General features: G+C 38.7%; 1 protein-coding gene across 7 annotated transcripts in view; it reads left to right on the top strand.

Annotated features, from left to right (window-relative positions):
- LOC145269867 (coronin-1C-like) overlaps positions 1 to 22,500 on the top strand; it is a 251,675-nt gene that overhangs the window by 181,291 nt on the left and 47,884 nt on the right. For all 7 annotated transcript variants that reach the window (XM_080125601.1, XM_080125597.1, XM_080125602.1 and 4 more), the window contains exons 3-4: positions 13,954 to 14,206; positions 15,730 to 15,905. In XM_080125601.1, coding sequence (XP_079981727.1) covers positions 13,954 to 14,206; positions 15,730 to 15,905 — 429 coding nt within the window. The remainder of the gene's footprint in view (positions 1 to 13,953; positions 14,207 to 15,729; positions 15,906 to 22,500) is intronic.

Genomic DNA, 22,500 nt, shown 5'->3' with positions numbered 1-22,500 from the left:
TTTCGTAGTGCAGAATCATTCATGGAATGATTATTTCAATTTTTGAATTTATTTCGCCCTTAACTCATCAGAGGAAGAGGAACTCATCAATTTTAAAAGAAAATAAAGGAATATCGGCATGGTTACAAAATCTGAAAATTGGAAGTGGAGTTGCAATTGTGTTTTCTTTTAGTTTCTTTGAATTCTCCCTTTCATTTCATCATAACGAACGTTTCTGTAAAAGTCTGAGGAAGCTACAGACGGCCAAAAAAATGTCCGGGTAGCTGAAACAATAATGTAACTTTAACAGAAAAATATGGTAATAAAAAATAAAACGTGTGTATATATATATATATATATATATATTAATTTTATTTATACAAACATTAATGGCTACATATGTGCATACATGTTTCTGTAATCACCCACGTTGGGGGATTACGTCTTCAGGCCAAGAATCAACGTGGGTGATTACAGAAACATGTATGCACATATGTAGCCATTAATGTTTGTATAAATAAAATTAATATACCTGCTCTGTTCACTCATTGAGCACTATTTTGGTAGACACATGTTGTTTCATTGGATGTACTTCTAGGAAACTAAACTCTACTGGCTATATATATATATATATATATATATATATATATATATATATATATATATATATATATACTAGCAGTATTACCCAGCCTTGCTCGGGGGGGGGGTTGCTTTCATTCCGTTTTTATGCTTATTTTGATCTGCATCTTGAGTAATGAAGGGAAGGTGCAATTGTTTTCTTTTAGTTATACCATAAATGCCAAAAGTTGACGTAATAATTACATGAATGATTTTGTGCTACTAAACAGGTGCTGTCAAGAATTGAACATTTTTAACATGCTTAAAGAAATAAATTGTAAGATTGACAACATCTTGAAATTTGTACTTTTTGTCCTTTATGCAAGGTGTGCCAATGAATCCGGAAGATTTTAAAAATAAATTAGTTATCAAAAAAATACATTTTAACAACTTTATTATACATAAATGGAATCCACATTCTTTGCCACTTTTTTAAAAAAAAGAAGCAATACCGAAGTAAAGCAGTTTTATTAAAGTTTTTTTTTCTTTATCCATGGGTTTTCAATAAATATCTTTTATCATTAGATGAAATGTCTTATCAAAATAATGTTTATAATTTTGTTATTTAGCACATAGATTGAAAACTAAGAAGCTTGCATGAAGCAGGGCTCTACTTTGCGAGTGAAACGGTCGCATTTGCGAATGATTTTTCAAAATGTCGACTAGAAATAATAAAACGTTCATCTTTTGGCGATTGCATTTCTTTCACTGACAATCTTCCAACGCTCATTACTGAATGAAAAATATATTTTCAACTTTTTTTTTTTTTTTTTTTAATAAAACGAACAAAGTTAAATTATTTAAACAATAAAAGTTTAATAGAATAAAAAGGCTGTTAAAAAAAAAATCTGAATAAATTAGAATGTGTATGCCTTCAAGTATCAACATAAAATTTGTTGTATATTTAGAATTACAATTATTAAAAAGAATACGAAAAAAACTTTATTATGTACACAATCATCACAGAACGAAGATGTCATATTCCAAAAATCATGTAGGTTTGGCTAGTAACTTTTCTATTTGGCTAGTAAACGAAAATATTTAGTTGTCAAAGGTCATCTAAAGATAAATTTGTTCATAGAGCCCTGTGAAGTCAAGTTTAAAAATGGATATTTCATAGTGTAGTTAGAGTCAATGACAAAAAATAGGCACAATGGTAAAATCCAAGGCAATGAAACCGTAGAGGAAAGCCTCCATCTGTAGTGGAATGGGGACAAAAATGGATGGCAACGTTCAACGCTGCCAAGACTAAGTGCGTTTCCTTTAATAATTACAAGAAAACTTCTCAACCACTAATAGCTGTGGCCAAAGACTCGTTATCTGAAAATACTTCACTCAAACTCCTCGGCTTAACGTTCACAGGGAACATGAATTAGAATAGATATATTGAGAGCATTGCCAAGGCTGTTGTGAAGAAGGTAGGCTCTCTCTACTGTCCTACATCCAAGGATGGAATACTGTTGCCACATCTGGGCAGGAGCTGCTAGAAAGAACTTGTCCTGCCTTGATAGAGTTCAAAATAGACTTCGTAGCCTCGTAGGAGATGTCCTTTTCTCTTCCTTGCAACCTCTATCTCACAGAAGAGATGTTGCGAGTTTGTCTCTGATGTATCGTTATTTTCATGGAAAGTGTTCGACTGAGCTTCAATCTATGGTCCCCCCTCGCCAAACTTTCACAAGAAACACTCGTCTATCTGAAAACTCTATCAATAATTCCCCCCACTCTTTATCTGTGCCTAAACCTAAACGTAGATTCCATGAACAAAGCTTCTTTCTTAGAACTGCACGCCTGTGGAATTGTCTTCCGTTTTCCTGCTTTCCGGCTGACTACAATATGGTTGTGTTCAAGTCTAACGTAAATAAGTTCTTGATGAGCCGTTCCATATAAGTTATCAAATTTAACAAATTTTCATTACTAATGATTACTATATTGTCCAATTTCTACTGTACACTCTTTAACCCTTATCCTTGAGTGGCCTCTTGGCCTTGATAATGTGATGATGCCTATGTAAAAAAAAAAAAAAAGTATCCTGTACCTCTACAAGGTCACCATTCGTCCATCTATGGAGTATTGTTGCCATATTTGGGCTGGTGCATCTGCTACTTGTCTCTCACTCCTAGAGAGGGTCCAAAAGAGAGTCGCCAACCTGATAGTTCCTGTACTGTCATCTAAGCTTCAACCACTGTCCCATTGACAAAATGTTGCATCCCTCTGCCTGTTTTACAAGTATTTTAATGGTGGATGCTCTGATGAACTACAAGCCCTTGTATCCCCTCGACAAAAATACCCCTGACAAACCTGACAAGCAACAAAGTCCCACCCCTACAGATGCTAAAAAGTCTTCTACTCTAATAGTTTCTTCCCTAGAACTGCTAGACTTTAGAATTCCCTTCCAGGTTCCTGATTCTCCAACTGTACTGACATGCAGAAGTTCAAGTGTAATGTGAACAGACATCTTGCTGTTCAACTCCCTACATAGTATCCTTGCGACTTATGTCCCTGATAGTAGCCCCCTACTTCAAAGTGGCATTATCTCTTGTTTGGGGTGAAAATGTAATAAAAAAAAAATAATGAAGAAAGGTATAATCCAAACAAATGGAGAGTTTTTAAAGTTTATATGATGTGTGTGCATGTATGGTGTAGTTGATTTAAAGTTTATGTGTTGTGTGTGTGTGTGCGCGCATATGGTGTAGTTGATTTAATGTTTGTGTGTTGTGTGTGTGCGCATATGGTGTAGTTGATTTAATGTTTGTGTGTGTGCATGTATGGTGTAGTTGATGAAGCGCAGTTTGGGTAAAATTGCATTGTAAATTGTAATATTTCCACAAATAAATAAAATTATTCTGCTAAGCTTGCTAGATGACATTTACTGAATATATATATATATATATATATATATATACACACACACATTCTTTAGAATAATGCAGTAAATCTACTGACGTGAGGTCTCCCTGCTAGTGTGTGTGTATGTATGTATGTATGTATGTATGTATATATACGTGTATATATATATATATATATATATATATATATATATATATATATATATACTTCAGAACAATGTAATGCAATAGATCTACTGACGTGGGGACTCCCTGCTAGTGTGTATATATAACGAAACAGGACTGTATGTCGATGACTACAAATATATTTTAAAGCCCTCCCCCCCCCTCTCTTTGGGTTGAGCACTGTTGTAAATAATCTCACTTGCTACTTAATTTGGCTGAAAAATGCGAAGCTCGAGGTTTGTTTACAAACAAGCGGTTTGAGCACTGTACAAGTGGCGGACGGATGTTTGTTTAAATAGACATTCGGACAGATTACTTGCAGGCATTGCGTCCGTGGTCAAGGAGTAGAACTGCCAACTGTCAACACGATGGTTCTAGGTTCGATCCTTGGCTTGAGAGAGGTGCTAGTCTAGCGGCACTAATGAGTTGTGATACAACGAAATAGGGCTGTATGTTGATGACTACAAATATATATATATATATATATATATATATTCAGAATAATGTAATACAATAGATCTACTGGTATGCAAATGAAAATTTCTCCCCGCCCCTTTGTTTCTATCTCTCTCTCTTCCTTTTTCGTTTCTTCTTTTTCTTCATCCATTCAAATTCGATTCTCCCACTATCACCCTTTCAAATTTTAGAAAAAGAATTCAATTGGATAATTTTTTTTCACTGGTGCTGATTTATAAATATGATTCATAAACATAATTTTAATCACACATTTTTTTTTATGTCTATTTTGCTTGGCTTTGTTAAGCAATTCTTTTCTTTCATTTCTTTCATCTGTCTCTGGAAATTGTGTTTTTATTCACAAAATGGAGAGGATTATGAAACTTGTATATTAAAAAACTTAAAAAAAAAAATATGTTTATTAAAAAAATATCTTCACCGGATTGATATAATAAAATATTTACCAGATATCTCATTGAACCAAAAGAGTTACCAAGGAATCATGCCTACTTTGGATTGTTACCTTTATGCCTTATGGAAGATTTACGATATGCATAGTATCCTTTTACTTCCCTGCTACCAAATACTCTCACTTCAGGATTTATCATTCAATTTGGATATGAAGTTCAATACCCTTTCCATTCTGAACCAATATATAATTTTCCTTACTCTGATTTGAAAACTTTAAAAACTTTTAATTATGATTTTCTATGTTTATTACATTTAGCAAATTAGGTTTAAACCATTTATAGTATTTGCTAATATTTTTTCCTCTGAGGAGATGGGTAGACATCGAAAACCTATAGGTTAAGGAGATATACTTATTGAAATGTATTCTTTGTCTTGCATTTTAATAAAAATTTTAGATTTGAAATTAAACCATTTCACCTCATAAAATTTAAATTACTAAATTATGATATACATACATTTAATATTTTTTTAAAAATTAATGTTAAAAATATTAAAATTATAATAGAATATTGGCCTATCAAAAACTCTGTAGCGTTCCAACAAATATTAAAATGAATGAAATTTTTTTTTTTTTTCTGAATAACTTTAAATTTTGTACTCGTTGTTGAATAATAAATTTGTCGGAAATTTTTTTAATTTACAGAATTTAATTTCAAATTTTCATTTATACTATTGCTCTATTTTATATATTGAACTTTTTTTTATCTGATTGGGATTGCCTTATAAATATTGATACTAATATTTATATGGACTTTAATTTTACAATCTGAAAGTACTTCGAAATTTCAGTTAATATAAATATCCTCAATGTTTCCATTTCCGTTTGCATCCTACATACTCCCACCCCCTAAATGCAAAACAACAGCTAAATGTTTCGTGATGGAATAGAGAAAAGCCTCTTGCAGTAAACGGTGTTGTAGGGTAGTGGTTCTCTCTCTCTCTCTCTCTCTCTCTCTCTCTCTCTCTCTCTCTCTCTCTCTCTCTCAGCACGAAACATACCAAGGAGGAGAGAGGGGTAATGTGTGTCCCCCTCGCCCACCCACCCTACCGAATAAAGAGGAAAACGGGGAAATAAACCTCCGCCAAAACGGCTGACTACCGGTGCTGCCCGCCTTACCAACCAATTCCTGGGTTTCTAACTATAGACGTGAGACTGAGATGATGGCGGAAGTGTTTTCTATTTCAGGAAGCTGAGCGTTGGTATTTGCGTGAAGGTGGGGGAGTGACAGACTTGGGGTGGGGGTGGTCAGTCAAAAAAAAAAAAAAAAAAGCTTGGGGTACCGTTCAGCAGGTAGTAAAAAGCAAAGGGAGAAATGCTTCGAACTTTATATGTACACGTGCTATTTTTAGCCATCTTGTATGCCTGTCTGTGTTGGTGAATATTTGTGCTGTGTGTGTGTGTGTATGTATGCGTGTGTGAATATTTACGTTGTGTGTGAATGTGTGTGCGTTTGTGAATGTGCTTGTGCATTTGTGTGTGTTTATGAATATGATTGTTTTTTCTTGTTTTGTTTCTTCATTTGAAGATTGTAATGTTGGGTATGGGGCAGCCAAATCAGCTGCCAGCATTGCCCTGCTTTTTTTTTTTTTTTTTTTTTTTTTTTTGTATGGAGGTCACCACTTATCAAGGCCCGGAAGCCACTTAGGGATAAGGGTTATTGCGTATACAGTAATCAATGAGATAGTATTGTAGTAATCATTAGTATTGGAGATTTGATAGAGTGTCTTACTTAAAGGGGCAGTTTGTCAGGAATTTGTTTATGTTGGACTTGAAGACATCCAAGTTGTAGTCAGGTAGGAAACAGGCAAACGGAAGAGAGTTCCACTGGCGTGCAGTTCTGAGAAAGAAGTTCTGCTGATGGAATCTATGTTTGGATTTAGGCACAGATAAAGAGTGGGGAAAATTATTGACAGTAGTTTCAGCCAGAAGGGTGTTTCTCGTGAAAGATTGGCGAGGGAGGACGAGAGATTGGAGCTCAGACGACTTGCCATGGAAATAATGATAAAACAAAGACATTGAAACCAACTGAGAGCTCTTTTTAGTATCCTCACTGTTCCCTTAAGTGTAATTGTCTGGATTTCTTTTGCACTTGGTTCACCAGGAATATTAGTTAGGTAGGACTTCAGGTTCTTCTTCATAAGTCCTGTGGCACCTATGATAACTGGTATGATCGATATCTCTATAAGATTCCAGTTTCTTTTCATATCATGCCCGAGACATTGATATTTGGTCTGTTTCTCTCTTTCAGACCTCCATCATTAGGAACACTCACTTCAATCAAGGTTGCTATTATGATGATGCTTTGACTTATTCCATATAATGTGTAGGTTTGCGTGTGTTGTATTAATGTGTTGTGCATATATCTGTATGTGAATTATTGTGATGTGTGTGTGCGTGTGTGCATATCTATATCTATATGTACATGTGTGAATATGTGTGTGTGTATATGTTTTGTACTTATGTTAGTATGTATCTGTATGTATAGCATGTTCCAAATAAATTTGACATAAATTTTGCAAAAGAATGCACGCCTGTGGAACTCTATTCCGTTTGCCTGCTTTCCAGCTGACTACAATCTGATTGTCTTCAAGTCTAATGTAAACAAGTTCTTGATCAACCGTCCCCCTAAGTAATCCAATTTACAAAATTCCCACTAATGTTTACTACGCTAAAATCACAATGACTAATGTATACCCATTAATCCTTATCCTCGAGTGGCCCATGGGCCTTGATAAGTGGTACCCCCCATGTAAAAAAAAAAAAAAAAAAAAGTCATAACTTGACCAATAATTGATTCTCAGAATTCAAAACGCATCTCTTTTGCTGAAGAAGCTGCGCCCAGCATTCACCACGATCATTAACAATAAACTTCGTACACACGAACATCGAATGCCGACTACGATTTTTTCCTTATAACAATTGCTTTGTACATCTCCGTTGCATTTCCTGAGCTCGTATCTCACAACCTTCTAGGTGTACTGAGCTGCAGTTAAGATTTCCAAATCTTGGAATCCGATGATCTGCAAATTTATTCTTTTTCAATATTTCAGTATTTTCCAGTTGTCCAGGGTTGCTCTCAGACAGAAACCGCTATCCATTGCATTTTACTACTTCTTCAGGTTTCAGGTTTGTTATTGCAAACATCAATGATCACGGCTATCCCATCCTTTCTGCATTCAGTATTTCTGATGAGTCGTGTTTCCAGGGACCTTGTTGAGATGTTTAGTGAACTTTGTTGTTTTCCTCTACTCTTTTTTTCCGGCAATTTTTTCTAACATCAACCATTTTTCCAAGCAATCTGCATTAAATGATCAAAGAGCTTCAACTATCTGGTGTGGACGGTGTTGAGTTGTGAGCGGCTGTCCTTACGCATGACTTCGTTTGTCTTAACCACTGCTTTTCACATCTCACTTGCAATTTCCCAGCTTGTATCGTGTAACCTTCAAGGCGTATTGAGCGGCAGTTAAGATTTCTGGATCTTAAAATCCGATGATCCAATCATTAAGATGCAAGTTACTCTCTTTGGCACTCTCCAGTCAACCCTGGCTTCCAGCACTCAAACAGAAATAAGTTCGTATGATTTTGAAATTCAATACAAAAACTTAATGAAATTAATCTTGAACACTTTCGTGTTTCTGTAAAGTCCGCAGCAATGTCCAACTTCACTTAAGAGTTCTGCGTCCATTAGATTCAGAGTTGGTGAGCAGAAGCTTCGTTCTTGGAAGTTTTTTTTTTTAAGGGGGGGGGGAGATAATTTCCTCAGCTTTGACGAAGCCAAACAGTTTTTTTTAAAAATATTGCATCAAATTCCACCTTTTTGCCATCAAAGTTGTGTACTCCCAGAATAATTTCAATCCAAATAAAATTAAAAAAATGCTACATGTGAAAGCCAAATATTTGTCCGGAAGAATTTCAATGCAAGGAAAATATGTACGAAGAGATTCTTTTATTCACCCCACCCCCCTTTTATGCATCCTCTTTTATCTGTCTTTTCTCCCCTCCACATTCTTATCTTTCTTTTCGCTCACATTTGTAATCCCTCTTCCCCTCCCGTTTAATCCCTTTTCCACTCCCCGGTTTTAATCCCTCTTCCACTTCCCCGTTTCTCAACCAAACCAAACACTACAAACTAGCGATTGAAGATACAAAAAGCCTAAAGAATAAAAACCTTCTACAAAATAACTGGATGCAACATGAATACTGTTTCCAAAATAACTGAATTCGGCTTTAAATAACCTGAAAAGGGTTGATATGCTGTAAAACAACCAACCAACCAACTTTTCCCCGTTTTTAATCCTTCCCCCTCTCCCCCGTTTTTAATCCTTCCCCCTCTCCCCCGTTTTTAATCCTTCCCCCTCTCCCCCCGTTTTTAATCCTTCCCCCTCTCCCCCCGTTTTTAATCCTTCCCCCTCTCCCCCCGTTTTTAATCCTTCCCCCCTCTCCCCCGTTTTTAATCCTTCCCCCCTCTCCTCCGTTTTTAATCCTTCCCCCCTCTCCTCCGTTTTTAATCCTTCCCCCTCTCCCCCCGTTTTTAATCCTTCCCCCCTCTCCCCCGCTTTTAATCCTTCCCCCCTCTCCCCCGTTTTTAATCCTTCCCCCCTCTCCCCCGCTTTTAATCCTTCCCCCCTCTCCCCCGTTTTTAATCCTTCCCCCCTCTCCCCCGTTTTTAATCCTTCCCCCCCTCTCCCCCGTTTTTAATCCTTCCCCCCTCTCCCCCGTTTTTAATCCTTCCCCCCTCTCCCCCGCTTTTAATCCTTCCCCCCTCCGTTTTTAATCCTTCCCCCACTCCCCCCGTTTTTAATCCTTCCCCCACTCCCCCCGTTTTTAATCCTTCCCCCTCTCCCCCCGTTTTTAATCCTTCCCCCTCTCCCCCCGTTTTTAATCCTTCCCCCTCTCCCCCAGTTTTTAATCCTTCCCCCTCTCCCCCCGTTTTTAATCCTTCCCCCTCTCCCCCCGTTTTTAATCCTTCCCCCTCTCCCCCCGTTTTTAATCCTTCCCCCCTCTCCTCCGTTTTTAATCCTTCCCCCACTCCCCCCGTTTTTAATCCTTCCCCCTCTCCCCCCGTTTTTAATCCTTCCCCCTCTCCCCCCGTTTTTAATCCTTCCCCCTCTCCCCCCGTTTTTAATCCTTCCCCCTCTCCCCCCGTTTTTAATCCTTCCCCCTCTCCCCCCGTTTTTAATCCTTCCCCCTCTCCCCCCGTTTTTAATCCTTCCCCCTCTCCCCCCGTTTTTAATCCTTCCCCCTCTCCCCCCGTTTTTAATCCTTCCCCCTCTCCCCCCGTTTTTAATCCTTCCCCCTCTCCCCCCGTTTTTAATCCTTCCCCCCTCTCCCCCCGTTTTTAATCCTTCCCCCTCTCCCCCCGTTTTTAATCCTTCCCCCCTCTCCCCCGTTTTTAATCCTTCCCCCCTCTCCCCCGTTTTTAATCCTTCCCCCCTCTCCCCCGTTTTTAATCCTTCCCCCCTCTCCCCCGTTTTTAATCCTTCCCCCCTCTCCCCCGCTTTTAATCCTTCATCCTCTCCCCCCGCTTTTAATCCTTCCCCCTCTCCCCCCGTTTTTAATCCTTCCCCCTCTCCCCCCGTTTTTAATCCTTCCCCCTCTCCCCCCGTTTTTAATCCTTCCCCCCTCTCCCCCGTTTTTAATCCTTCCCCCCTCTCCCCCCGTTTTTAATCCTTCCCCCCTCTCCCCCCGTTTTTAATCCTTCCCCCTCTCCCCCCGTTTTTAATCCTTCCCCCTCTCCCCCGTTTTTAATCCTTCCCCCTCTCCCCCGTTTTTAATCCTTCCCCCTCTCCCCCGTTTTTAATCCTTCCCCCCTCTCCTCCGTTTTTAATCCTTCCCCCCTCTCCCCCGTTTTTAATCCTTCCCCCCTCTCCCCCGTTTTTAATCCTTCCCCCTCTCCCCCGTTTTTAATCCTTCCCCCTCTCCCCCCGTTTTTAATCCTTCCCCCTCTCCCCCGTTTTTAATCCTTCCCCCCTCTCCCCCGTTTTTAATCCTTCCCCCCTCTCCCCCGCTTTTAATCCTTCCCCCCTCTCCTCCGTTTTTAATCCTTCCCCCCTCTCCTCCGTTTTTAATCCTTCCCCCCTCTCCTCCGTTTTTAATCCTTCCCCCCTCTCCTCCGTTTTTAATCCTTCCCCCCTCTCCTCTGTTTTTAATCCTTCCCCCCTCTCCCCCGTTTTTAATCCTCCCCCCCCTCTCCCCCGTTTTTAATCCTTCCCCCTCTCCCCCGTTTTTAATCCTTCCCCCCTCTCCCCCGTTTTTAATCCTTCCCCCCTCTCCCCCGTTTTTAATCCTTCCCCCCTCTCCCCCGTTTTTAATCCTTCCCCCCTCTCCCCCCGTTTTTAATCCTTCCCCCCTCTCCTCCGTTTTTAATCCTTCCCCCTCTCCTCCGTTTTTAATCCTTCCCCCTCTCCTCCGTTTTTAATCCTTCCCCCCTCTCCTCCGTTTTTAATCCTTCCCCCCTCTCCTCCGTTTTTAATCCTTCCCCCCTCTCCCCCGTTTTTAATCCTTCCCCCCTCTCCCCCGTTTTTAATCCTTCCCCCCTCTCCCCCCGTTTTTAATCCTTCCCCCCTCTCCCCCCGTTTTTAATCCTTCCCCCCTCTCCCCCCGTTTTTAATCCTTCCCCCTCTCCCCCCGTTTTTAATCCTTCCCCCTCTCCCCCGCTTTTAATCCTTCCCCCCTCTCCCCCGCTTTTAATCCTTCCCCCCTCTCCTCCGTTTTTAATCCTTCCCCCCTCTCCTCCGTTTTTAATCCTTCCCCCCTCTCCTCCGTTTTTAATCCTTCCCCCTCTCCCCCCGCTTTTAATCCTTCCCCCCTCTCCCCCGCTTTTAATCCTTCCCCCCTCTCCCCCGCTTTTAATCCTTCCCCCCTCTCCCCCGCTTTTAATCCTTCCCCCCTCTCCCCCGTTTTTAATCCTTCCCCCCCTCTCCCCCGTTTTTAATCCTTCCCCCCTCTCCCCCGCTTTTAATCCTTCCCCCCCTCTCCCCCGCTTTTAATCCTTCCCCCTCTCCTCCGTTTTTAATCCTTCCCCCCTCTCCCCCGTTTTTAATCCTTCCCCCCTCTCCTCCGTTTTTAATCCTTCCCCCCCTCTCCCCCGTTTTTAATCCTTCCCCCCCTCTCCCCCCGTTTTTAATCCTTCCCCCCTCTCCTCCGTTTTTAATCCTTCCCCCCCCTCTCCCCCGTTTTTAATCCTTCCCCCTCTCCCCCCGTTTTTAATCCTTCCCCCTCTCCCCCCGTTTTTAATCCTTCCCCCCTCTCCCCCGTTTTTAATCCTTCCCCCCTCTCCCCCGTTTTTAATCCTTCCCCCTCTCCTCCGTTTTTAATCCTTCCCCCTCTCCCCCCGTTTTTAATCCTTCCCCCCTCTCCCCCGCTTTTAATCCTTCCCCCCTCTCCCCCGTTTTTAATCCTTCCCCCCTCTCCCCCGCTTTTAATCCTTCCCCCCTCTCCCCCGCTTTTAATCCTTCCCCCCTCTCCCCCGTTTTTAATCCTTCCCCCCTCTCCCCCGTTTTTAATCCTTCCCCCCCTCTCCCCCGTTTTTAATCCTTCCCCCCTCTCCCCCGTTTTTAATCCTTCCCCCCTCTCCCCCGCTTTTAATCCTTCCCCCCTCCGTTTTTAATCCTTCCCCCACTCCCCCCGTTTTTAATCCTTCCCCCACTCCCCCCGTTTTTAATCCTTCCCCCACTCCCCCCGTTTTTAATCCTTCCCCCTCTCCCCCCGTTTTTAATCCTTCCCCCTCTCCCCCCGTTTTTAATCCTTCCCCCTCTCCCCCCGTTTTTAATCCTTCCCCCTCTCCCCCCGTTTTTAATCCTTCCCCCCTCTCCTCCGTTTTTAATCCTTCCCCCTCTCCCCCGTTTTTAATCCTTCCCCCACTCCCCCCGTTTTTAATCCTTCCCCCACTCCCCCCGTTTTTAATCCTTCCCCCTCTCCCCCCGTTTTTAATCCTTCCCCCTCTCCCCCCGTTTTTAATCCTTCCCCCCTCTCCCCCCGTTTTTAATCCTTCCCCCTCTCCCCCCGTTTTTAATCCTTCCCCCTCTCCCCCCGTTTTTAATCCTTCCCCCTCTCCCCCCGTTTTTAATCCTTCCCCCTCTCCCCCCGTTTTTAATCCTTCCCCCTCTCCCCCCGTTTTTAATCCTTCCCCCTCTCCCCCCGTTTTTAATCCTTCCCCCTCTCCCCCCGTTTTTAATCCTTCCCCCTCTCCCCCGCTTTTAATCCTTCCCCCTCTCCCCCCGTTTTTAATCCTTCCCCCCTCTCCCCCCGTTTTTAATCCTTCCCCCCTCTCCCCCCGTTTTTAATCCTTCCCCCCTCTCCCCCGTTTTTAATCCTTCCCCCCTCTCCCCCGTTTTTAATCCTTTCCCCCCTCTCCCCCGTTTTTAATCCTTCCCCCCTCTCCCCCGTTTTTAATCCTTCCCCCCTCTCCCCCGTTTTTAATCCTTCCCCCCTCTCCCCCGCTTTTAATCCTTCATCCTCTCCCCCCGCTTTTAATCCTTCCCCCTCTCCCCCCGTTTTTAATCCTTCCCCCTCTCCCCCCGTTTTTAATCCTTCCCCCCTCTCCCCCGTTTTTAATCCTTCCCCCCTCTTCCCCCGTTTTTAATCCTTCCCCCTCTCCCCCCGTTTTTAATCCTTCCCCCTCTCCCCCGTTTTTAATCCTTCCCCCTCTCCCCCGTTTTTAATCCTTCCCCCCTCTCCTCCGTTTTTAATCCTTCCCCCCTCTCCCCCGTTTTTAATCCTTCCCCCCTCTCCCCCGTTTTTAATCCTTCCCCCTCTCCCCCGTTTTTAATCCTTCCCCCTCTCCCCCCGTTTTTAATCCTTCCCCCTCTCCCCCGTTTTTAATCCTTCCCCCCTCTCCCCCGTTTTTAATCCTTCCCCCCTCTCCCCCGCTTTTAATCCTTCCCCCCTCTCCTCCGTTTTTAATCCTTCCCCCCTCTCCTCCGTTTTTAATCCTTCCCCCCTCTCCTCCGTTTTTAATCCTTCCCCCCTCTCCTCCGTTTTTAATCCTTCCCCCCTCTCCTCTGTTTTTAATCCTTCCCCCCTCTCCCCCGTTTTTAATCCTTCCCCCCCTCTCCCCCGTTTTTAATCCTTCCCCCCCTCTCCCCCGTTTTTAATCCTTCCCCCCCTCTCCCCCGTTTTTAATCCTTCCCCCCTCTCTCCCGTTTTTAATCCTTCCCTCTCTCCCCCTCTCTCCCCCCCCGTTTGTAATCCTTGCCCATTCTCCCACCGTTTTTAATCCTTCTCCCTCTCCCCCGTTTTTTTAACCCTCCCCTGTTTTTATCTATATTTATCCGTCTCCTCAACCCATTTTTTTACCATCTTTTTGTCCCTTGTTAATCCATTGTTGCTCTCTTTCTGTTTTTTCTTTTTAAATCCTATTTTTATCATTTGTTTCGTTTGATTTGCTAAAATTTCAATTTGTTCTTTTTGCAGGTTGGTCGTGTCGCCAGGGACTGTCCCCTCGTAGCCGGACATCGTGCTGCCGTTCTGGATATCGCCTTTTGTCCACACAATGATAACATAATTGCGAGCGCTTCGGAGGATTGTTCTGTGAAAATATGGCTTATACCTGATGGTGGACTTGTGACCAACATGGTTGACCCTGTTGTAGAACTTTTGGCGCATCAGAGACGTGTGGGGATTGTCGTGTGGCACCCGTCAGCGCATAACATTCTTCTCAGTGCTGGTAAGTTTGAATGGATAAGGGAGTCCTCTTGCATCTGTTGAGATGTGCCACACGGTGAGGTAGCCGTGGAGCTGATTGGCCTAACTGGTCAGTTGTTTCGGGAGGGGGGGGAGCACAATGAATTGTTTACAAAACATTGAATTTCAAGTAAAACCAATGTTATCTACTTAATTATCATGTCGTAATACTGAACATATCCAAAAATTATGAAAAACGATAAGAAAGAAAATTAATTAGTCTTTAAAAAAAAATTAGTGAAAATTGAAAGTTTTGCTAAAAAAAAGAAACAGAAGAGTTCATATGGTAACAGGGGAGATAATTATTTTATGAAGACTAAAAAAACTGCTAGGCAAATTCTGGAGAACATTTTGAAATATTCAAACTGAGTTACTTCTCTTGTTTTTTGTCATATGTCCCAAACAAATATGGATTTTCATGAAAATTAATATATGGATTCTAGACATAAGGTTTAGTAGACTTAAATCTTGATTTTCATCTTTCGACACAAAAGTGATGCAAAACTGTTCAGGAAATTAACTTTCCCTGTCCTGGGACGGGTATTCTTTTAGTTGATATACAAAAAAGATCTGTTTTAGAAAATTGCGATAGGGCAGTGGCAACATAGGTAAGTATGTACTTAGGTAGGTAGATAGATAGGTGTATATTTGTGTGTGTGTATATGTGTATTGGGGTGGAGAGGGCTCCCGTAAGCCGTGGTGAAGGCAACCTTTCTAGGAGAAGCAACTCTCTGATTTAAAAAACCATAAAGCGGAAGACAATTACCCGCATTAAGCTGGTCTGCAGTTTAATTTGTTGCTGGCTATCTTGCTCTTGCTTGTTGCTGGATCTGAACATTTTGAACCGAGAGAGAGACTTAGCTGTCGTACAAAGCTAAGACTCTGTAACATCATATTTGTATAGATACTCCCTCAGGCATCCTCATGGATTTAAATTTCTGAGGGAGTGGCACTCGTCTGACAAGACGTTGCAATCATCAGATAGATAGGTAGATAGCTATGTAGGTACTTACATAGGTAGATACGTTGTTGATACGTAGGTAGGTATGTAGGTAGATATATAAGTAGATATGTAGGTGTTTACGTAGATACATTTTTTTTTATTTGGGAGTCACTACATATCAAGGTCCAAAAGCGACTCGAGGATAAGAGTTAATAAATGTGAGATGGTAGTGTAGTAATTGTTAATGGTTTAAATAGGGAAGAATTTGATTATTTATGAGGACGGTTCAACAAGAATTTGTTTACATTGGACTTGAAGGCTACCATGTTGTATTCAACCGGGAAGCAGGCCAGTAGAAGAGTGTTCCACAGGTGGGCAGTTCTGGGAAAGTTACTCCCCTTGTTTTTTTTTATGTCATGTGTCAAACAAATATGGATTTAGATCCAAGTTAGAATATGGATTCTAGACATAAGGTTTAGTAGACTTAAATCTTGATTTTCATCTTTGGACACAAGAGTGATGCGCAACTGATTCGTTTCATCTATCATTCATCTGTTTTCCAGGTTCCGATAACAAGATCTTCGTCTGGAACTGTGGCACTGGAGAAGCGTTGGTTGAGATTGAACTTCCAGATTTGATTCTGTCGGCAAGTTTCAGCCCCAATGGCAGCCGAGTAGCGGTCACCACAAAGGACAAGATGATTCGAGTCCTTGACCCGAGGACAGGAGAAGAGTTGGTGGTAAGTGACAATAAATTTTCAATTGTGTGCCGCTTATGACGTGCCGATCGTAAAGTAAAGGGTGGTGGAGGTTGATCGTAAGTGACGCAAATTTTTCGATTATTACAGGAAAGATGGTTTAGCAATTAAGTTCTTGTGGTTTATTTATTTATATATATATATATATATATATACATACACACACACACATCTATAAAAGTGAGTGTGTGTGTGTGAGGGCACTTCTCAACCTATATACTCAACAGATTTTTTGATCTACAGACTTGAAATTTGGTATATAGGGTATTCAGACATGTGAAAAACTGTTTAATCCATTTTCATCCAATAAAAAAAAAATGCTATGGGATAAGAATTAAAAAAAATTTGAACATGGGTGTCATCGGATTTTTATCTGTTTGTCAACTGTTTCACGAATGTGCATGTGTGAATGGTTCACATGACAGATTCCTTATGTTAGGAATAAGTAGGTTTGAAAACGCTTTTTAAAGATCGTGTCAAGCTGGTCTAATGGTTATTGTATTTGACTCAATGATTTTGTTTTGATTTCAATCTCAGTTCAAGAATTTTTTTTTTTTTTTTTTGCTTACAAGAAGTGAATGGTTTAGAAATAACCTAATACTTGCATGCACATGTCTCAGTTGCTGTATGAATTGAAATAAAATATTTATGCATGTTTTACGACTGGGCAATGCTGGGTAGCCTGCTAGTATACATTTTTTTTTTCTTTCAAATAGGTTTCCAAAAATTTAAAACACAATAAATTCTAAAATAAAATTTGTTTTAAAATTTAGGATCTTTTTTTTTTGTTTTTCTTTTCGAAAATTACATTTTAGTAAGAAACTAATTTAAATAAATATTTTTCTTTTCGAAAATTACATTTTAGTAAAAAACGAATTTAAATAAATTGTACATAAAGCTTTCATGCCATATCCTAAAACCTATTTGAATAGAGATTTGAGTTCTTCGCATTTTAGTGAAATATTTGATCTCTTTTTTTTTTTTACTCTGTGTCTTAACTCAGAATTTTGGTCAAAATTCATTTTTTTTTAAATTAGAAAACCTAAATATTATTTAATTGGAATTCATTATTGGGATGAGTATTATTTATTAATTTTATTTATTGCAAACTATTCTCCGCATCTTTCGTCGTTGTTGTTTTCACAACGTTTCGGCCAACTATTCCTCTGGCCTTCGTCAGATGGTAACCGTGGCAGGATAGGAACTCCAAATCTCCTAACTGCATTCTCAGCAGTTACTGCCATCCATAGTTGTCATCTTACTACGTTTTGGCCAAGCAAGCCTCTGGCCGACTTTGGGTAGGATTGAAACAGCTATCTTCAGACAATTCTCACTTGGAACCATAGAGATTCAACATCTCTGTCCAGTGTGCCACAGGCCCTGAAGGGCGATCAAGGTTGGATGTCTTGGTCTTATAAATCCATGTTTTTTTGTTTTTTTTATCTGATCTTCCATGGTAAGAAAACCTAACTTAAATTTCAAATCGAAATCTAATATATTTTAAGCGTATTTTACGACTGGGCAAAGCCGGTCCTCCATTCCCCTTACTATTAAAAAAAGATGCTTCTAAAATGTGGTGAAGGTATTTTTACCCAAAATCTGTAATTTCGATTATTTGTTTATTTTTATGGAAAGATGATTTGACAACCTTTTTTTTTTTTTTTTTTTTTTTCAAGTTTAAAATTCTATTAAGATTCTATTGAATTCTATTAAAATTCTTTTCTATTAAAATTCTAAATTAGTGCTTTAAAATTTTGGAATCTTTTCTTTTTCTTCAAATTATATTTTGGAAGGTATTTTGTATGTGGAAAAGTATGGTAGCAAAACCTTGAGTTATCTGGTTTTTAGCAAAATTCTTTCTTTTTTTTTTTTTTTAATCCGAAAAAAGTGGATTTCTATGTGAATTTCCAAGTTCCCATGAGTGTATTTTAATTTTTGAGCTCTCTGCTTTTTACTGAAATTTTGCCTTTTTTTTCCTCCAGATTTTGAGATTTCCCATGGGTGTGAATTCTCTGCGAAACGGTTGTACAAAATGAAATAATTTATTCTGCACAGATAAAAAAAAAACAAAAGCAATGATTCTTAAAATAAAGACCATTGTTGTCGATGATGACATTCCACAAATGACTTGCAAATTTTTTTTGTATTTGATTAAAGTAACTTCATTCATTGACCGTCTTTAAATAAAACAAAGTTCTAGGAAAGAAACTTTGTTCATGGAACTTGCATTTAGATTAGGACACAGATAGAGAGTGGGGGAAATTGTTGATAGTAGTTGTAGCTAAATTAATGTTTTGTTAAAGTTTAACAGGGGGAGGGACTATAGATTGGAGCTCAGACGAGCACTTGTCATGAAAATAATGATAAAGCAGTGACAGGCTCGCAATGTCTCTTCTGTGAGGAAAAAAGTTGCAGAGAAAAAAAGTCATCAGCTACCAGGTTTTGAACTCTATAAAGACAGGATAGGTCAGGGTTAGGGGTGATGAACGTTCACGAAAAAATTTAAGAAAGAACTATCATTTATTTAGCTTTATTTTGATCTTCCTGAACTGTTACTTTAGACGTTATAAATTATTTATTGTTAAACTTTTGAGCATCCTATGTTCTTACAAAGCCACGTGAAATATTGTTGCCACATCAGGGCTACTGCATTTATCACTAGTCTCTCACTCTTAGACAGGGGTACAAAAAGTGTTATCAACCTAATAGGTACCGCACTATCAACCAAACTCCAACCTCTGTCCCATCACCGAAATATTGCATGTCTATGCCTGTTTTAGAAATATTTCCAAGCCATGGAAAGTACTCTGACAAACTCAAAGCATTTGTACTTCCTCGATGTAAATATCTCTGACTAACCTGTCCGGCAGCAAAATCCCACCCCTACACTGTAGAGATCTCTAGATGCTGAAAAACCTTCTACTCAAATAGTTTCTTTCCTCGAACTGCTAGACTTTGGAATTCCTTCCCGGGTACCTGCTTCCCTGACTGTACTGACATGCAAAAGTTCAAGTGTAATGTGAACAGACATCTTGCTGCTCAACTCCCTACATAGTGTCCCTTTAGATTTGATCTCAAATAGTAGCCACTTACGTCCAAGTGACATTGTGTCTTGTTTGGAGTGAAATAATTCTATAAAATAAGCAATAGTTATAACCGTTCGTAAATGCCAAATTGATGGTTGTATGTGATTAAATTTTAAATAATATTGCATATCTACATTTTTTTTTTTTTTACATGGGGGTTACCACTTATCAAGGCCCGAAGGCCACTCAGGGATAAGGGTTATTGCGTGTACAGTAATCAATGAGATAGTATTGTAGTAATCATTAGTATTGGGCGTTTTGATAGAGTGTCTTACTTAAGGGGGCGGTTTGACAGGAGTTTGTTTATGTTGGACTTGAAGATGTCCAAGTTGTAGTCAGGTGGGAAACAGGCAAGCGGCAGAGAGTTCCACTGGCGTGCAGTTCTAAGAAAGAAGCTTTGCTCATGGAATCTACGTTTGGATTTAGGCATAGATAAAGAGTGGGGAAAATTATTGACAGTAGTTTCAGCTAGACAGATGTTTTTCGTGAAAGATTGGCGAGGGGGGTCGGGAGATTGGAGCTCAGACGAGCACCTGTCATGGAAATAAGGATAAAACAAAGACAGGCTCGCAACATCTCTTCTGTGGGAGAGAGGTTGCAAGGAAGAGAAAGGGCATCCCCCACTAAACCACAAAGTCTATTCTGTACTCTGTTAAGTCAGGATAGGCTGTTTTTAGCAGCTCCTGCCCAGATGTGGCAGCAGTACTCCATCCATACTATTAATACGATAGCGTGTGTGTTATTTTCTGTGTCACGATTACATCCAGGTCATTTAATTGTTATGTACTTCCATTTCTTGTCATAAATAATTTTACCAAGAATTCTTCATAAGTTTTGGTTTTAGATGCAGGAACTAAAGTTGTGTATATATATATATAAGTTTGGGAGTCAGTTTCGATTCAAGTTGATGCATTTTCCAATTTTGCATTCAACTTATCTATATATTAATACGATAGCATGTGTTCTTTTGTGTGTCACACTTACATTCTTCTATTTCTTGTCATAAATAATTTTATCAAGAATTCTTCATAAGTTTTGGTTTTAATTTCGATTATAGCTGATGGCACTCAAGTCATTTATTTTTTTTATAAATAATTTTATCAAGAATTCTTAAGTTTTGGTTTTGATTATAACTGAAGGAACTCAAGTTATATATATACATATAATTTTTGTCATAAGTTTTTATTTCGGTTTCGATTCAAGCTAATGCACCCAGGTCATATGGATATATTTTTTTCTATTTTTGAAATCGCAACTTTATAACATAAAAATCGATAGAACATTAACTCTATAATGATAGATACGAAATCTGCAAGAATTAAAATATATTTATGCCTACTTTATGACTGGGCTTTGCCAGGCATCCCTGCTAGCTTAGATAAATGAATGAGTCCCTTGTGGAATTTCCACAGGTCCCGCTAGTATCTCTACTATTATATAAAAGTCAAAGTGACTCATTTTCTTCAGATTTACAAATTAAAATACTTTGTCCGACCAAATTAAAACTCAAGTTTAACCGAACGGAATTCATTTGTCTAAGTATGAGATGCTCAGAAAACAAACTCCCTCAACTCTCTCTCTCTCTATATATATATATATATAATATATATATATATAATATATATATATATACTAGCAAAAGTACCCGTCGTTGACTGGGTTCAAAAACAGCCTACAGAAAATGGACTCTGATTTATGAAAGTATGATAGGTTATGAAAAGGAAGGGTTGTAAATTTGGGTTGAATTTGAAGGTATAAAAACCAAAGCAAAATATGATGAAAGTAAAAATAAAATAGATAAACCCCATAATTTATTATACCATACCTGTTCACACTGAAGCACTTATCACAATATTCTGTGGATCTATATTAAAAAACCTTGTTAAACTTTGTGACATATTTCCATTCTATGGAGGCCAGGTGCGAACGAACACCCCATAATTTTATTATACCATATTTCTTCAAACTGAAACATAATTATCAAAGTATACTTACACAGATAGATATGAAAAGTCTTTATTAAAGTTTGTTCCTATTTCCATTCTATGGAGGCCAGGCGCGAACACAGACCCCACAATTTTATTATACCATCCCTGTTTAAGTTAAAACATACTTATCAAAGTATTCTTATGTACATCTATATCAAAAACACTTGTAAACGTTTTTTTTTTTTTTTTTAATTTTTAAATTTTTTATTTCCATACTTTGTGGACCAGGCGCGAATGCAGACCCCACAATTTTAATGAACCACCGTTCGGCCAAATCAAACATACCCATTCCTGTGTCTCAATACATCTTCTATCATTATATGTAATCAGTTTTTTAAAATAGTCAACCATATAGGAGCCTATTCGTGACCACACACACATTCAGCTTTATATTATATATACCAAGCAAGTTGGATCAACAAAAACATTCATATCCTTTTTCTACAAATCCTCCTGCTACAGGACTTCTGATAAATGTATTATTTTGACTTTGACTTTCCATGTCTCACTGACTTTAGCAAATAGGGTGCATACCTTTTATAACTATTTGCTAATATTTTCTCTCCTCTGATGAGATGGTAGACATCGAAACCCTATAGGTTAAGGAGATTAATTTTCTAAAACATTCTTTGTCTTGCTTAGAATAATAAAAATTCTTTGATATGAAACTCAACCACTTCATTTCATTTCAATGAGAGTTTTTTGAAATTCATTGAATTACAATTTAATATATATATATATATATATATATATATATATATATATATATAGTTATCATCGGTTTTCACTGAACAAGTGAGTCTTGAAATGAAGTTATGAGTTTAATATCCAACATAAAAAATTTATGGAACGGTTTTTATTTGCCCACCAAATCATTGTATAATAAAAGCACCAAGTGTCGTTGAAACTTTGCATCTCTGATGTCGCCTCCATTTATCGCTATCAAAAAAATTAATTCACTGAGAAAGGTGAATTTTTAATCCATTGAAAAGATTAATTTTTAAATCCACTCAAAAAAACAGTATTTGATATTTTTAATAAAACCCAAGAAAATGCTGCCATCTCTCACCATATGTGCATATGATTAGAAGCGAAAATCAACGATTTATTTATTTTTTTTATAAATCCACTACAAAGCTCAAATTAGATGTATTGAAATATTTGGAAAGGTTCATGGCAATTTACTTTAAAAGGGATGCTTAAATATTCACTAGCCACACTGATGAGTCATAAAATGACGAAAACAGTTTTCTGTGGATGACTATATTTTATATATATATATATCAATAATTAATAATAAAATTATATATATATATATCAATAATTAATAATAAAATTATATATATATATCAATAATTAATAATAAAATTATATATATATATATATCAATAATTAATAATAAAATTATATATATATATATCAATAATTAATAATAAAATTATATATATGTATATCAATAATTAATAATAAAATTATATATATATATATATCAATAATTAATAA

The sequence above is a fragment of the Euprymna scolopes genome, chromosome 45 (genome assembly GCF_053919585.1).
Source record: "Euprymna scolopes isolate OS-2025 chromosome 45, ASM5391958v1, whole genome shotgun sequence".
NCBI classification, from domain to species: domain Eukaryota; kingdom Metazoa; phylum Mollusca; class Cephalopoda; order Sepiida; family Sepiolidae; genus Euprymna; species Euprymna scolopes.
This window is presented reverse-complemented; position numbering and strand designations above follow the sequence as displayed.